The sequence below is a fragment of the Pseudomyrmex gracilis genome, unplaced genomic scaffold (genome assembly GCF_002006095.1).
Source record: "Pseudomyrmex gracilis isolate BER0280 unplaced genomic scaffold, ASM200609v1 scaffold_164, whole genome shotgun sequence".
Classification (NCBI taxonomy): domain Eukaryota; kingdom Metazoa; phylum Arthropoda; class Insecta; order Hymenoptera; family Formicidae; genus Pseudomyrmex; species Pseudomyrmex gracilis.
The window spans coordinates 83,907-102,046 of record NW_018020748.1 but is presented as its reverse complement, the minus strand read 5'-3'; the positions used below and the strand labels follow the sequence as shown (position 1 = coordinate 102,046).

At 39.4% G+C, this 18,140-nt stretch overlaps 3 protein-coding genes across 6 annotated transcripts in view; 1 reads left to right on the top strand and 2 right to left on the bottom strand.

The window, feature by feature from the left end:
• The window catches only part of LOC109857557, a 4,782-nt gene extending 3,294 nt beyond the window's left edge, over positions 1–1,488 (bottom strand). The window contains exon 1 of the mRNA XM_020433990.1: positions 1,396–1,488. The gene's annotated coding sequence lies outside the window, so the exon portion shown is untranslated. The remainder of the gene's footprint in view (positions 1–1,395) is intronic.
• A 784-nt stretch (positions 1,489–2,272) lies between these two features.
• On the top strand, positions 2,273–11,814 carry LOC109857576 (protein AF-10-like). Of its 4 annotated transcripts, XR_002250517.1 has the most exons (14): positions 2,273–2,522; positions 2,657–2,736; positions 2,888–3,052; positions 3,172–4,125; positions 4,452–4,792; positions 6,284–6,718; positions 6,815–6,998; positions 7,105–7,315; positions 7,640–7,792; positions 7,896–8,157; positions 8,235–8,363; positions 8,461–8,613; positions 9,555–9,603; positions 10,765–11,814. XR_002250517.1 is itself a non-coding variant. In XM_020434030.1 (13 exons), exons 1-13 carry the CDS (start codon positions 2,414–2,416, stop codon positions 8,609–8,611), a joined length of 3,099 nt encoding a protein of 1,032 aa, XP_020289619.1. In that variant the 5' UTR covers positions 2,273–2,413; the 3' UTR covers positions 8,612–11,814. The 4 variants fall into 4 exon arrangements, 3 of the variants coding, with proteins under 3 accessions (XP_020289619.1, XP_020289618.1, XP_020289617.1); XM_020434030.1 differs by having other exon boundaries at positions 3,172–3,369; positions 3,445–4,125; positions 8,461–11,814; XM_020434029.1 differs by lacking the exon at positions 9,555–9,603.
• Positions 11,815–15,237: 3,423 nt separating this feature from the next.
• LOC109857575 lies at positions 15,238–17,549 on the bottom strand. Its single transcript, XM_020434027.1, has 5 exons — positions 17,147–17,549; positions 16,604–17,010; positions 15,752–15,863; positions 15,517–15,675; positions 15,238–15,382 (listed from the first exon to the last, which is right to left on the bottom strand). The coding sequence occupies exons 1-5, from the start codon at positions 17,477–17,479 to the stop codon at positions 15,314–15,316; spliced, it is 1,080 nt and encodes a 359-aa protein (XP_020289616.1). The 5' UTR covers positions 17,480–17,549; the 3' UTR covers positions 15,238–15,313.
• Positions 17,550–18,140: the final 591 nt, after the last annotated feature.

Here is an 18,140-nt window from a genome sequence, read left to right as displayed (position 1 = left end):
TATCTGGACATTAACCTTATATATAGAATAAATGTAATTTACTTATTACATACTTATAATATGCTTATTATACTCAAATGTACATTATATTAAATATAATGTATATCAAAATATACGCTTATTTTCTATAGATTTTCTTGAGATGTATTATTTAATTTTCCAATTTCTTTAATATCTTAAAATTATCTAGATAAAAATCTCAACTAAATCATCTTTTATCTAGATATGATCAAATCGGATTATCTTTATCTTATCTGAGATACATACGTATATGTTTTATCTAATCTGTATCTAGATTATTTCAAATTATCTAAGCGCAACACTGCACACACGTATACAGTTAACAATATAATGTTCTATCAATATATACACATATACCCAGTAAACAATTTGTTCGCAATTTGCCAGCAAAACTAATTTGTTAATGGCATTCAGTGATATTATCACTGATTCCAAGTAAACTTTTTTTTATCACTGAATCAATTAGTGAAATTTTAATTGATTCTACTAAGAGAGTGCAGTTTGGCCATAATACTTAATCTCTTTTCATATCTGTTCAGGAAAAATCAATTATGTACTAAAATAATAAATATTGTACGTGCATAATATTGTAAGTTATATTTTTTAATAATATAAAAATATTGTAAAATTATTTAAAATTAAATATTATACACAAATTTTATAAATCTATCCGAACTGCGAGTCTTGCTCGGTTTTTGTCAGCAATTTGCTGTTAATTTTTTTTCGATAAGCTTGGATATATTTCTGCAATTTTGCGACATCGGCAGATATAACAAGCTCTGCAGTATATTTGAATATCTTTCTGCTAACAAAAATTTGTAACAAGCATTTGGCAAAATTTGCTTTGACAGACTTGGCTATCTAGATACACGTTACATAATATTTTCTTTCTTTTACCTCTAGTTTCCTTATCGTTTTCATAATGGCTATATACGATAACATCGGTAATCGGTATTTTATCTGTTTTATAAATCTTTTGTAACCGTGGCACACCAAATTGCAGCTATCGTCATATCGCATTATCTATTTATATCACATGACATAATACAACCTTGTAGTTCTGGCTCGCTCTTACATTTATACAGTTTAAAAACACCGCTTGTTTACTTTTTAAACTATATACATTCGTTTGATCCGAAACGCACTACAGAGAAGCACATAAAATTTTACAATACAGTATATAATATATATAAAAAATATATATAATTATAATATTAAAAATATTATATATATATATATATATAATTATTAATATTATATACGTAAATTAACAGTAAATTAACAAACAATCACAAAACGATACAATAAAATTACGTATATATGTTGTAATTGTTCTTATTTATTTTTAAAAAAAAAAAAACGTGAATTACTTACATTGCTCTCACGAAATAAGAAAATCGCGAACGTGCAATAGCTCGACAACATGACTTCTGCGCGTCTCCGCTGTCGCGGTGCTTTTATTTACGATGTGTTAATGAAACTCCCACGCTCTCGTTCGATTACACATTTGCGGGATTTTAAATTGAAGAACCATAATCTCGGGTACTTCCCTAGACTCTCGCGAGTTTCCCCTCCTCTCTGTTCAACTCGATTCCGCGAATCTCGAGGCAATTGCTGCCAATCGCCGCGCCATTATCGGACTGCGTCGAACGTCCCTGCGCGAATAGTTGTTCGAACGTTGATTGGTCAATTTTCTCGCGAGCGCGCGACAATATTGTAAATCCAACACGTTGAACGATCGCTTTGTAAATCCAACTTAAACCGAGCGTGATGGCGTTGGGCTCGCGCGCGACAACCAAAAATAAGATGGCTGATCAACGAAACAAATAGAGCGCCGTCGTAAATAACACAAACCGTCCCCCCGTGCACGTTTCGCGAGCGACGTGTGTACACACATTTTCTGGCACGTGCGTTCTCGCGGCGCATCGCCGCTCGGTCGTCGACGGTTCGCGATTACAATCGCGTCGCCATTTTCGCCCGTGTTCCGCGTGAAAAGGCGCGCGTTAGCGCGGCATAGCGATCTACGCGATTTACGCGAGGGGAGGATATTTCCTTCTCCGTCCGTTTTTTGTTGTGTTTCATGCGTGAGGACGCACGCGTGCGTGCGTCGTAATCACGTCGTGACCGCGCGCCGCGTCGTAAGAGCCCCGCAGGAGGTGCGGACTCACGCGACGGCGGACACGATCCCCCACCGTGAGGGAGCGTCGACGAGCGAGCCGCGTTTTGGTGGTGGCGACCGTCCTGGCGACGCCGTCGCGTCGTCTCACCAGGATGCGAACGCTTGACACGCGCGATGCGTGCCAGTTTGTTGTCCCACGTAGCCGCCAATGCCCGCGACGCTTCGCCTAGCTCCTCATGCTAGTCTCGTCTTCCGAATTGCTTGGAGCACAGCATGAAGGAGATGCTCGGAGGGTGCTGCGTGTGTTCTGATGAGAGGGGTTGGACCGAAAATCCATTGGTGTACTGTGATGGACAGGGATGTACTGTTGCTGTGCACCAAGGTATATATATGTAATTTTATATCTCTGTTGCGTCAAGGTATTTATTTATTTATATATGCATTATCATGTTTTCTAATTAAACAAGATTATCTTTTGTTGACTGCTTGTGAGTAACGCGTGTTGTCGTTTTGCAGCGTGCTACGGCATCGTCACTGTACCAACGGGACCATGGTATTGCAGGAAATGCGAGTCACAAGAACGCAGCGCTCGTGTGGTACATAAATATAAAGTTCTTTGCTTATTTTTGTTTGTTTTTTTTTTTTGGTTTGCTAAAGAGCATGTGATCAGAAGCATGGATATGTATGTTTGTTTGCAACGGGATTATAGACTATTTAATATAATTTATATTTTTTTGTTTTCGACAGCGCTGTGAGTTATGTCCAAGTCGAGATGGAGCTCTTAAGAGAACAGATCAAGCTGGATGGGCGCACGTTGTGTGCGCTCTGTATATTCCAGAAGTTCGATTTGGTAACGTGACTACAATGGAACCTATTATATTGCAACTTGTTCCCTCAGAGAGGTTTAACAAGGTAAATAGTTTTATCGTAGAGTCGGTCACCAGAGAGTCGTTCAGATTGTTGCTCCATTTTAATGTGTCTTTTTTTTTGTATTCCGTTTGGCATGTATAAAATATTTTAATGATTTCTAGACGTGCTACATATGCGAGGAGCAAGGTAGAGGTAGCAGAGCAACTGCAGGAGCATGCATGCAGTGCAACAAGACCGGCTGCAGGCAGCAATTTCATGTTACATGCGCACAGGCTCTGGGTTTGCTCTGCGAAGAGGCCGGCAACTATCTCGATAATGTGAAATATTGCGGATACTGTCAGCATCATTATTCGAAATTGGTTGGTAATATGTACGATTGTGTCTTACCCGATGTGATGAGAGCTTTCTGGGTAAAGCAATTGATTGATTCGCAGAAAAAGGGTGGTAATGTGAAAACGATACCGCCGTACAAACCGATACCCGCCGACAACGGCTCGTCGGACTCGTCGCCGGAAAAGGAGGCGGAAGCGCCGATAAAATCGTCGAGCGGCAAGCGGAAAAGCTCGAGTTCCAAGTCCATCGTCAATTCTAAAAGTAAATCCAATGCTAGTCCCAATTTAGAGATAAATGGCATCGCGGACGATAAGAGCAGTAGTAGCGGACGTAATACGCCAAAAGATAATTCCACGAGTTCCAGCAAGTTTACGACTTCCAACTTTGTCGAGACCATTGTCACGCAGTCGGAAAGCGTGTTCGGGCATGAAGCAGGCGCGATCACCACCGCGGTCACTACGGTGCCCGCTTCGGCGATCAAGACGAGCGGCGGTAACGTTAACGTGCCGCACAAGAACGTCGGTCAGAGCAAGTCCGGCACCTCTTCGGCTTCCAACAAGACCTCGAGTCACACCAGCAAGAAGAGGAAGGCTGGTGCGCGCACGCCAACGGTAATCGGAAACGAGAACTCGAATCAGTCGGTCAGTTCGGAGGCTAGCGGATCAGTTGTGGTGGCCGTCAGCTCTGTGGTGCAACAGGCCATTCCGAGTAACAATATGCAACCGACAATCGCTGAAGCCACTAGTCTAAGTACAACAGCGGAACCGGAAAGACAGAAGAAGGTAAAAAAAATCGTTTTGTGTGTCGCGTCATCTCTACTATCTCTACTCTGATGTCGTTCTTTGTTCATTCATTCCAACAATTCCGCAACAACAAAGTAACACAACGATCATTGCACATTTTGCTCTTTCATTCAACACCTTTGTACATTTGATTTTTGATTTTACGAATTGGTATTGACATTAGATTGAAATTTGAACCATTGAGAGGAAAGAAAGTCTCAGGTTTAGCTTAAACTTCGTTTCGATTGGTTCAAATTCGTATCCAATCCCAATTCGTGCGATAACGGGCGTATAAGTTTTAAATTTTCAATTTCACATGTAAACAGACGAAGGTCGAAAGTCCGATTCAATCAGCGTCAAACACTCCGGTCGCCACAGAAGCAACCACGACACCTGTGATAATGACGGTGACGCAATCTTCTTCCTCGATCGTCACTCAGTCGCCGACAACCACGTCAAGCAACATCGTCGTGTCCGTGCCGTTAACCGCCACCTCGCTCCCGAGCACGGTTCAGAGTTTGGTGCCTACCAACATACCGACGCTTTACGCTCAGCAGATGCAACAGCAGAGCATAATCACCACGGCCGCGAACACGGAACCGCGATCCAGCTCGGTGGTGAATACCGAGAGATTTATGATGGAGGAAACGCCAGTAAAACGATCTCGGTAAGTCGATCGAAAACGCGGCTCGAGTTTAATTATAAAAAAAAAAAAAAAAAAAAAAAAAAAAAGGACTTTGAAACCGAAAGGCTTTTTAAAATAAAAAAAAAAAAAATAAGTGAAACTGCTGCAATTTAAATTTCTGTTTATATCAAATTTAAAATAGTTTTACTTTTAATTTTATAGAAAAAATTTCTCTATACGATAAGATAAATATTTTTCTCTCACTCTTGGACGTTGTTTGTTGTTAATTAAAATTATATAAATTCAAAAAAAAAAAAAAAAAGAATTACAAGAGGATTTGTAAATTTTTTTTGTTATTGTTGTCGGGATGTGAGGTAATGAAATCTGAGTGTGAAAAACAGTGGTGTTTTTTTTCTTAAGCGAGAGAGCGCGTTGCTCATTATATCTAATACGTAGGTAAAGTGCGGCGAGAGGTGATAAGAAACACAAGTGCTTTCAAGAGAGAAACCTATGCAGGTGCATTCTTCAGGAATGCGCCCGTGCATCGCGCTCAAAATGGCGGATGCGCCAATTGGTAAACAAGGTGGTCTATTCTAACCTGTACGCGCGCCCGAGTGGACTGTTTGTTTCTCGATTATTTGGACGGTCGGGCGGACAATAGTGTTTTTGGGAACGTGATTTTGAAAAGTCGAACGTGTGTTTGATCGTTGACGCGCAACGTTTGATTGATTGCGCGACCGCGATCGCGCTCGGGCGGGAGTTTGAACGTGCACATTTGTGTTTATAACAGTAGTCGCTATGTGTAATGAGCACAATAGTTCACTTGAGGTCATTCGACATGCACCCCATAACAATCGTCTCTGTCAATAATTGTTTAATTGCGATAATTCGATTTTTCGCGTTAACATCCGCGGGACAACAACGAACAACGGGAAAATATCGTCGGAACGAGCCGTCGGACGATTTTTTGACTTTTAAACGCGCTTCTCGAAGCGAGCCAAGTTTATGGTTATGTTTGTTTTTTCTTTAATGAGACGACTCAAGTGTCGTCTTATCGAGCCGCGGAAAGGTGTAACGTGACGTTTCTCTCATTAAATCTCAATTGTCTGTAGTTTGTTTTCACATTAACTTTGTTCCACGAAATTCTAAGCGGAATAGCAGCCTCAGGTATTTCTCATTCTAAGGCACTTTCTTCATGTTTAACAACAACACGAACTTGATCTTTCAGCTAGCACGTATTTAGCGCTACGTATTTTTAACCACGCTAACGAATTGCGTGAGGAAACGCACATTTATTTTTAGTAAAGGTGCAAAAGACACGGAGAAAACAACCAATCGGTCGCACAAACGTGCGATAACATTTGTGAACAGAAGTAGAAACAAGTGTGTTCGTAACAAGTGATGCAAATAAAAAAAAAAACTGTGCAAATTGTGCAGGAAAGTGCAGCTGAAAGATCAACGGGAAGAAATCTCTATTGGAGTTTCCTGTGATGTAAAAATTAAACATTTATTTCGTGAAATATTATTTTGTAGTTCTCAATCAGCTGACAAGCAAGAGAAGACTCGGAAACCAAAGCGTGGCTCGTCGAATAGTCAGTCCGCGCTGTCGCAAGCAGTTTCATCCGTCGTAACCTCCGTATCCAGCACTGCGGGAGGAACCACGTCCAAGAGGGGCGCGCGAAACAATCATCAGACACCCCCACCGGCGAGCACCGTGGCTCCTGTGCCGTCGATAATTCAAGGTCCCGCAGCCAGTGGCGGACATTTCAGCAGTATGAGTAATGCCGCGACTACTCTGGGACCAGTTGTCAAGGAGTCGCCACCTAGCAGTCCTGGATCGGAAAGTATGGGTAGTTCAACCGGAAAACGAAAGAGGAAGGCAGCCGTGTCCACGCCCACACCGTCAGCGTCAACCACACCGACCACTCTTGCCACCACCACAATAAAAGAAGAAAATAACGTGAAATTGTAAGAAAACGCAACAACGATGACGCGAGAAAAACAAAACCTGTGACATTCGCACGAGATAGCGTTAATACAGTGTGTGTGATAATGTTTGTTTAGATTTCAAAATGGAGTTAGCGCACCGCACATGTTGGGAAATCAGTTGAATCCTACTTCGACAATGGCACAGAAAATGTCCGATACGCTTTCGCAAGAGCTGGAGGCTCATTCTATTTTTACGGAAGCGAGTAACTCAGCTACAAATTTAGTTGGACCGCAGTTGCACAGTCGAGTGATCGCGTCTGTAAGTAATGTTGGTGAAATTGTTGTTATTGCGTCTGGAATAAAATTTTTTGTTAATTTACGCGATAACGGTATATTTCGACGAATTTTTCTCTCCTTTATCACAGATACGATCCAGCCAACCGGGTATGCCGCCCACTTCGTTCTCGCCGATATTTTCCACAAGCAGCAACAATGGGAATTCGACACAGCCTAACGCAGCTACTGCCAGCGGAGCTCTGGGTGGCGGAGCAATCCCCCAGACACTGGATCAGCTCTTGGAGAGACAGTGGGAACAGGGAAGTCAATTTCTAATGGAACAAGCTCAGCATTTTGACAGTGAGTGTACGAGGAAGGAAAAATATTACTTACAATCGCATGAGTGTTTTGTGAGGGGTGAAGGGAAGTTTGCGGTTTACCTTTTTTTTTTTTTTTTTTTTCGCGATAAGTTATCGTCACGGAGAAATTTGCATGATAGCAGAACGTGATATCATAAATTGCTTTGCAATAAAACCTTGTATTTTTAATCGGGTATATATAAATATGTATCTTTTTTTTATCATTTTTGTTTACTGTCTTCAAAAATGCCGAGGGTTCTCTGAGAGAAGCGATGGCTCGCATCATTAAACAAACTGACGATGTTTTTATCAAAATCTGTTACAGTCGCGTCCCTGCTTTCCTGTTTACATCAACTGCGAGCTGAGAATCTTAGGCTAGAGGAACATGTAAATAATCTCCTGCAGAGGAGAGACCACTTATTGGCTGTGAATGCTAGACTCGCTATTCCATTGACAACTCAGCCTAGTTCACATCCAGGTTAGATTAGAATTAAATGAATCTACTACGCTACATCACGTTTACTTTTCGCTTACGAGAAGCAAAGTATAAATAAAAAAGTATATCATAATTGTGTTCTCAGTGAACAACATACATCCGACGGTGAATCCATCTCATTCTAACGTCGCACACTCAGAAGTGCCGCCCGGCGCGCCGGCTCCGGTACCCAGAGTGAGCCGTGAGCCACGTCTAAACAACACTTACATGTCCCACTCCAGTTCCGGCCATCCGACGACGTTAGAAAATGGGTTACCGCCGGATCCTTCCCCACCCGCGGCGGCTTCTCTCTCTCAGTATCAACTTCGAGGATCACTGGTTGCACCGCAACCGAGCCCGACGATAAGGTAACATGTCTTACATCCAACACTTGTTGATCTACCGTTATTCTTATCTTACATAACGTCTATTATATTTCGTAAAGGCACAGTCCAGCCGGTGGTGGATACCTTCAACCCGGTCAGGCGAGTAATATAGTGTCGCCGGCGTCCGCTAATACTTCTGGCGTGGTGCGAAATTCGTCTGTCACGCCAGATCCGTTACGCGGAGTTAGGTGAGCAAACAGCTTTTGACTTTTATTGAATTTGATTATAACAAATTTTTTAACAGATTTTGCAACGATTTTGTATTTAATTTTTTTTCTCTATCAGATCGGCATCGCAACCGTCGGGCACTTATATGCCGTCGATGTATCAGCCCGCCATGTCAAATCTCAGCAGCAATCAAGTAAGCGGCGTTCACAATCTTCATTCGCACGGACCATCGCCAACGGGCCACGGTCCGCCGAGTAAACCTAGCTGAAGGTAGATACAAAAACAACTCGAATATGGCAACCGCAACTTGTAAAAAATAAATGAAAGCATAACGTGTATACATTAGTACGTGCGGAATGCGTACGTTTTGGGCGCTCACGCGCTTTGACCGTCGGTCAAGCCCACTTTTGTTCTACATTTAATTAGCAATGGCTGTTGTCACTTGCGTCATTGAAGCGCTCAAAGCGAACGCGCCCGATGTAAAAAAAAAACAAAAAAAAAAAGGATATAATCTCGTCGCAAGAGAGAGACCTAACTGCACTTCTTCGCGAGATATTGACTGATGTACATTTTTCTATGCCAGGTTTATCGGCAATCATTTTCTTGCGTGATAACGACCGTCACTTTGACGACGTCGGTCGCAAAGTACAAAACATACATACGTCGATTTATATCCTTTACACAACTTTCCATACATTCAACAGATTTATAATACATCAATCGTCATGCGCGCTGCGTGCAATGTTGAACATTTCGCACGTATTTGCGAGATTTTGTCGCTCGATCATCTAAATGAAAAAGCGACACGCTTTTATGTATATCGAATTGATTGGATATTTAGTATCGCTCCTTCATTAACTTTCTGTTGTTTTTTTATCTTGTGTGGTATTTTTATAAGCACGATTTTACAAGTTATACGTACTGTAATGACGTACCGAAAGCTCAATTAAAATTAGAACGACATTAGCGATAAAAAAAAAGAAAACAAAAACGAAGAAGCAGTTAGGAAGACTTGTCTCATGGATTCAAGACGTTAAAAAAGAAAAAAGAAAAAAAAGAAATTCGCGTCGTTCATTGAAAGTTTTGTTTTTGTTATCGAAGCACACGCCATTGCTAAAATATCTATGTGACTTTTGCATTTGGTTGAAACCTCATTTAAACGCAAACGGTAGGAGCATATCTGAAGACACATTCTTTATCTCTCTTTGTAGGCATCATCATATGTGAACAGCAAATCCACAGATGTACAAATCTTAGACTGTAAGTCAACGTATCGAGATAAATAGCAATAATACACAGTAGGTATAGTATGTTATGAACTGCGTTTATTTCGTGGGTGGTGCGAGGTTTGCAAGTTTCTCCGCGCAAAAAATGGAAGAGAAAAAAACAGGTAAAATAAAAAAAAAAAACGTGTCCAATCCGAATCGGTAACGATCTCGAATCATCCGTTGTCAATCAATTGCGATTGCATCAACGCGCGCGTCGAACGCGTTCGACGATTTGTATTACGCGTGTGAATATTTTGCGAGCGGTTGCAAATGTGAAATTTTTATGCTTCAAATTTTTTTTTTTTTTTTTTTTATAGCCTTTTATTTTATATTAACGTACCACCGTTGAGATATGTCGCAGTGTGTGCGTGTCTGTGTGTATGTGTGTGTGTCTGTCTGTCCTATGTTTCTGTGCGCATGATGCGTGTGTGGCAATACATGTGTACACTGGTGCGCAATGTCTTCCGAAAGGAAAGCAAGCGAATTTTTTGTCTGTACGCGCGTTGTTCTTTATAGTATTCAATTGCCGGCGGCGAATCGGCGTAAAATATAAGAAAAAAATAAAATAAATAACGCGCCCAGAGAGAAAAGTCTCTTTCTTCAAAAGTCTTCATCATTGCGCACAAGTGTACAAGGACGGTATTGAGTGCGACCTATTTCCAGAGGCGGCTTTAGACGTAAAGACGAGACTAAACGGCTATTCGAAAACGTGAATTTTCGTCTATTTTGAACAAAAGTTAAAATGTGCGTGTGATCACGAAATGTTTTGCACGAGGAAAATGTATACATATATATATATATATTCGTATCGAAAGGTCCGTTTGCGAATACTTTTTTTAAATCGAGATTCGCCAATTCTCCGTGTTGTCTCGTGCAAAAGAAATGTGTTTCTATCGCCGCCTCTACCTATTTCATAACTAATTTAATGTACATTCTAATCTTATACACACAAAAATATATGGAAGATAATATCCAAATGTACAAGACGAGCACTGCCTTTCACCAACAAGAGCTGTGAAGTAGGTTGATCGCAATTCGACGATTTTTGTTCTTTTTAGTAAACACACACGACACACCGTCTCATCTTCACTCGCCCCATTTCATCCCATATCTCTTTCGTTATTCAGTTTTTTTTTTCTCTTAAATCCGATAGATCTCATCGATACTTATTCATCATCATCCATCATCATCGTCATCATCATCATCATCATCGCTGCAAATCCTCCAAGGAATGCAGAACAGAAGGATATTGTGCCATGGTTTGATCTACGAATTAAGGACACAATATTCTAAATACAGTCGTTATTTATACGATTATATAATATAAAAACTCGATGGCAATGACTCTCTGTGTCTCTGTCAATAGTCGGACAATGTCTCAAGCGTTATTATTATCATTATTGCGAAGTTATTGGTATCTCGTGATAACGTGAAACTAATTTAATTAGTTGCGCGCGCGAAGGAACTTCAATTAGTTAATTTTGTATGTACATTTGTACGTTACGGTGCATCAATGTCTCGCGTGAGGCAATTTAATGTGTCGCGAAATTGTACACGACAAACGCAAGCAACATGCTGAATTATTCTAAATATTTTTATCCGGAGTTTTCAAGAAATTGTGCAAAAAAAAAAAAAAAATGTTATTTGGGAATATAATCAAAAACTTTTGCAGAGAAACAAGACGGGGGAAAAAAAACACCGCCACAAAGTTCGGTATAAAATCATGAATATTTGCTACAATGTATAATGTATATCGGTATGTGTGCGCATCGATTGCTGCGATATGCGAATAATCCGTGTGAGAACACACGATGTAGTAAATAGTAGTGACACAAGTACGTTGCTTGAAAGAGTACGTTGTATATGCTTTGTAAATCGGAATCGAGGTCAATCCGTTTTTTTTTTTTTTGCCGCATCTCCCGCGAGAACAACGACAGACAAATTTTCTACACTCGTCTGTAATTTCGGGAAAAAAAAAAAACAAGACAGCGAGCAACGCTGTGCGCGCGTAAAACGTAAATCAAACAAAAGTGCTGAACAGTACGAGATAGACACACGTTAGAGAATAAGACTTTCGAACGGAAATAAAAAAAGTATTTCGCTCAAAAGACTATGAGGTACGCGATACGAAGTAATTCGTTGTTTTTTTTTCTTTTCTTTTTTTTTTTTTTAATGTTGCAAATTCGACGCGGCGAAGAAATTTGCATTTTTGAGATAAATCACAAGAGTATAAATAAATAAAATGTAAAATTAAATATAACGCGATATCAAAACGACAAATGTTAAAACAAAAAGTCAAGCGTCCGCCGCAATTGGTCGAAAACTCCGTACGTAGTTGGCGAGAAGTCTCTGAAAGACGTTGATATTTGCGGACGAGGAGAACGGAAGCAAATGAATACGCTCATAAGATGTAGTTCCCACGCTGTTACGTTATTTTTGCACCGTGGCTACGAGAAGCATAGAACGAAAATTTATCAACCTCACAGAATTTATTAGACGTGCGGACTTATATAAAATATGACATATGTACGTATGTGTATAAATTTCGCGAGTTTGTCGTACAAAAACAAAACAAAAAAACTGAAATTTTCCCCGAACCACCTTTCGCGATTTGCGGCGTTTAACGAAAACGATGAAGAAAATTTTTCAAAACGCCGAAGTTTCCCCCCGGATTCTTACATTAATATTACATTAATATTCTTTAATCTAATATTAATAACTTTGATATTTTACGTTTTTCATCGTAATCCGCCGGAAGTGTGTTTCTAAATTGAAGTATTATTTTTTTTCTTTACGAGAGAGAAGCGCTAGAGAGACTAGTACAAGTTCGATTTGACGATCGTCAAGGAGCTGCTCGACTCAATAGGTCATCACACGGTCACGTGATTACATTTCGAATTACAACATCGAATATTAGAAGGTGATTCAGGGAATAATTTATACAAATATATAAGAGAATCGATTGTATGATCTCGATGCTAAGTTTGTAAGTCCGATCGTAGGAATTAGAAGCGGGAGAAGTTTTAAGCGCGAAGGAAAAAAAAAACCAATTTATACGTGTAAGGATCTAAGCTTATAAACTGTGAAAAAAAAAAAAAAAATGATATTGTATATTCGACAAGTAAGGGTAGCGAGAGAAGTAAATAGACATTGAAAACACCAAACAGAATAGCTTATCGTCACTCAGGGAGAATCAGTTTACTGCGCAAAATTTTACCGAGTTTTTTCCTGTAGGAGGTTGACTGCGCCGCGGTAAGCACTTGATGATGTGACACGTGTTGTTCAATTATTGTGTATTCTTGATGTCTAAAAATTGACGAGTTTTCATCAAACTGAGGTCTAAGTAGATCTCAAACTCTTTTCAGAAATGTTTTTTTGCTTCAAAAGTTTGTAAACAATTTTCAATTCTATATTGTTTTCGTCTCGTCAAAGCGACACGGTTTCACTCGAAAATGTTCATAATTAATGTTTTTTTTTTTTTGTATTTGTTGAAAAATGTGCGCTTGCGTCACTTTTTTCAATTTCGTTTGTGATCAATCGAGAGAGTCTTTTGCGGTTTTTCTTTCTCTGTACTTATATTATATCTTATATAACGGCCTACTCTTCAAGAATGCATGATGGGTATTGAATTCTGAAAAGTATTCAGTCTAAGTATTTGTATCAATTTAGTGAGAGTTTAATATGGTATGATCGAAAGTTGTTTTGCTAGAAAATTTTTTAAAAAGACAAAAAAAAAAAGAAGAATACGTGATTTTTTGAAACACGTCGCGTTTGTATCACTGAAGAGTATTTTATGCGTTATCAATACAGTCGACACTGTGTATTGTTATAAGGGATATATATACTATGTGTACAATGTGTGTGAGCGCGCGCGCGTGAGACGATTTAATAACAGAGTAAAAATAAACGGACGAGGGATATTATATAACAAGTTGTACGATATCCTGATTATATATTATTAGGAAAAGAAATAAGAGACACACAAAAAATCGAAGTTTACATAGCAGTACGATGATATTTTTTCACACAGCTGATCGTGCCAAATTTTTTTAATCAAATCACTTCGAATCACTTTCGATTTCTTATAGGCGACTTACATCGAGACAAGTGCGTAGAAAAAAAAAGACGTAGATGAACCGTCTAAATTGACGAGATATCGCGAGACGAGAGAGAGAGAGAGAGAGAGAGAGAGAGGATAACATTCACACGCATCTATTTCATCGACACGTTGAACGATTCGGTAGAAATCAAATGTTTTCTACAAAATTCATTAGTTTTGTACGATATCCAATTGTTAAATAATCTTGCAAATTCTTCGTAAGATTTGTTTTACTTGGACAAAAGTAGAACCACGCGTCAGTCACAAACAGAAAATTTATCCGTCGTTACCCAGACATGGGTAACGGTGTACAACCACGTTCAATGTGTTAGAAGAATCGTCATTGTCATCGTCATTTATTGTATTAACGCGCATACGTTTTATATATCGGTGAGATTCTATTTCTTCTCTATTTTCTTAATTAAGAATATTTGTTTTTCGCCGATCATTTTTCTCTTCTCTAAATTGTACTCACTATCGTGTCATTCCAATCGTATCGGGACAAGCGGTGGAAGAAGAAGGGGAGAAAAATAGATCAGTTATACAGTTTGTTGTGTTCAGTCTCCGTGCGCGAAGATTAGGTGCGCAATTTTTATATCGTTCCTGATCGTCCACGACACTCGAATTCTCGCGATCGATCGTTAAGCGAATATATATATATATATAAATAGGTATCGATATTGTTTTGATTTCCAGAAAGCCATCTCTTCGGCGCGAAGAAATCATCACAGATGTACATAAAGAAAACAAAAACAAAAACAAAAAAAAATAAAAATAGAAATCATCAGTGGCGGTTATCATCGACGTATAAATAGATCGAGCGTATAGATTTTACTTTCATTTAGGTAGTTCTTTATCTAAGAGCGAAAACGCGTTAAGTTTCTGTGTAATGGACACTTTTACCAAATAAATTGTCACTTTCCTATGAGTACACTTTCTCGCCCGTATGCGTTTTACTTTCTCGAGAGTTTGGAGAGAAGAGAACATTTTTTATTTTATTTTTAGTTTTAATTTTATTTTATTTTATTTTTTTTTTTTAATAACAATCTATGCATTATCGCTTCGTAAATTCTACTCGCGTAAATGTGTTCAATTTTTTTCCACGAAGTGTTCACTCGGAAATCAATAGTTCATAAATGTGTATGTACATGTACAATAGTTTGTATGTATAGAAAAATCGCGAATGGAAGCGTGTCGGACATTTGCGGCGTGGTTGTTTGTTTTTTCACAAAACATTCGAAAGTTTCAGTTCTTCTGCAGATCTTGCGTTTTTGTACAAAAAAAAGCAATTAACAAAAAAAAAAAACAATTTATATGTAACCAAGAAAACTGTATTGTAACACCGCGAGGTATATGTAAGTATACCAACAATTGATAAGTACCGTTGATTTATATAAGTGTATTAAGTATTTGATAAGTAACACTATCATTGGTTGATAAGTATATCACTGATTGGTAAATAAAAAAAAAAACAGTATCAATTGAATCATTGACGGATAACATTTTTTCCATTGACGCACGCGTGCGAAAAATCAAAATGTCAAAGTTAACGTGTGATTGCAAACTTATCTGGTTCAAAGAAGAAGACGAATTCTTTCTTCAATCAATCCATGACGTTCCCACTGACCATCACACGTACCGCGGTGAAGTACGATCCAGATGTGTACAAAAACTGCGAGACATGTGTTTCGCATTATTGCACGTACGGAGCAAGATAAGATTACGCGTGTCAGATATAAGTAGCGTGGTCGCGCGTTGCGACACGCGAGATTAAAAAGCGATGAATCTTGAATCGCGATTACTCACCCTCGCGTAATAATTCAACGACAAGGCCGAAACAACGCCATTGATTCTAATGACTACCGGTTTCTGCGATCTCAAAAGTATCTGAACGATCTTTCTCCGCATGCTCATGCTGCCGTTGCACCATTGCAACTCGTACGCCGCCGAGCAAATCTCCCAGCTCTACAAAATAAAAATTATCACCGCGACTCTTGTTTTTAAAAATAATAATACTAATAATCAGTTGCAGGATTGTTACCACGTGCATTAAATTGTCAGCTGGCAAAGCGCACATGAGAAGCTCCAAGCTGGCGCAGAACACCACGACGACGTACTGGGCCTTGACTATTGTCGGTTGATCCTTTTCGGAATTAAATGTTAGATCAAGTGTTTTAATTTAACACGCAAATAATTAATTGTCATAGAAAGTTATTTATAGACATCTTTTTTTTTTTCTAAATATATACGTTTCCAGGAAACAGTTCCACGGACACATTCTACATCTGGTTGTGTAAGGGAGACTGGTTGTGACACGGGTAAAAAGTTACAACCTTAAATTAGCGATGAAAAATAATTGCAACAACGATGATGTTACTGACGCGTGACAGTTGTCGCGTTTGTCTCTTTTTAGCTTTAATGTAGCACTTATTTTTCATCACTAATCAAAGCTTGTAACTTTTTACCCGTGTCACAATCAGCCCCAGTCTCCCCTATACAATTATATATCATTTTTTATTAATCTTAATTTATATATTATGTGATTTATATAAATGATAAAATATAATTTTACATATTTATATGATCGGATATATATAGCATTTGTCCAGGGAGGAACATTTTCTCTCCTTTTGAATCGAGATATATACAATTTTTTTTCTTTCGCAAAATATCTCTTAAGCGAAATATGCTTCCGATGTTCTTACAGTGACCATGTTCAAGCTTCCAAAAACAACACCCATCGTCGTCGTTGCTATTGTGGCTAATATCAGCGGTTGCACAATTTCACTCACTTCTGTCGTGTATCTACAAACCATCTCGTGAAGTATTTTTTTTTTTTTTTTTTTTTTTTTAATCTCACAGACCAGTACAAATCACAAATGACGATTCTCACTTCAATATTTCGTCGTGCAGCTCGATGCACCTGTCGAGATCGCGCTCGTTCTTGGTGCCGCGAATCTTCTGGGCCAACAGTTCTAATCTCGCCGCGGAATAAAACAAAAGAATCGCGATGACGCAGTCGATACACATTCCGGATGCGGCCTGCAAACCTACCAAAGACTGATGCAAGTAGATGACAACTTTGACCGATTGTCGTTCCACCGAAAACGGATACTTGGCGGGAGTCGGAAACTGTTCCGGGAGTATCAACGGGCCGCAGATGACACCGATCGCGGTCAAATAACACCACAAAATGAAAATCCCGTAACCGCGCTTGTAACTGTCAACGTAGCGCTGCAACGAAACGTTTGTCTTCTCATCCGCCTGTTTGCAAAACGTTTCCATCTCGCGATAAACAGCCTGAAAGAATTGATTTTTGTTTTTTTTCCAGTGACCGGACATATGTCCGACTTTTGTTTTCGGCGCAATAAAATAAAAAAATTAAAAAAAATGAATAAATAAATGATCAATTCGACAAATCTCATTGCATACGTACTTGAAAGCGAGTGTACCGACTGCGACACATCATCATCTTGATCGTGACCTGAACGACCGCGCAAGAGAGACAAACGGACTTGGCCAAAATCACGGGATCGTTGCGATATTCGTAAACCGAATTCAATAACGGGAGTAACAACAAGACACTGCTGAGGTAACACGTGTACCACCAAATGTTGTAGATCAGATTGACACTGACTTTCGTTGTTTCCAACGACGGTGGCGGCCAGGCGCACGTTAACGCCACGCTAATCTTCGCGAACAACATAGCTCGGGTCGGCGTGAGTTTTGTTTTCGGTATTGCAATAACACGATCGATGTAACGCATCATTATCGGAGAACACGATTACGCTCGTTTATTCCGTAATAAAATTTTTGCGCACACTTGTCCCCGTCAATAAATTCTCCCATACACTTCGCGTTTGCGCGATACAAAATGTGTTTAGAACAAGGGGTTTAGAATAAGGGGTTTAGAACTTAGCGGGAATAAATGAGAAGGCGAGCTACAGGTAGATTCACACATAAGACACGCGCGTATGCTTTATATATTGCAATTTTCAAATCTTCGACCAAAGGCTGCCGCGTACAAGAGCGTTTCAAAATAATATCCATAAAAATTTGTTTATTGCCACAAAAACGAAATGCTCTCAGAAAGAGATAACAAATCAAATCAAATATCGCACAAATAATCGAATTTGACGCGCGCTGTAAATTCACGCGCGGAACTTTTTTATGTGGAAACAAACTCCCCTGTCGACGTACAAAGTGTAAGTACATCATCGCGTGCTGCATGATTATTACTCTCCTTTAGTCGTCATTACGTATACATGTGTGAGAATGATAACAGATTCAGAGTTTAACGACGGGTTGTAATATCGGACTGCCGATGCTAGCTTCTTTTAAATAATTATACACGCGATACACTCAATTACCTCGCCGCGGTTACCGCTTAGACATGAAAAAAAAAAAAGTACGTGGAAGAAGTGCGTTTC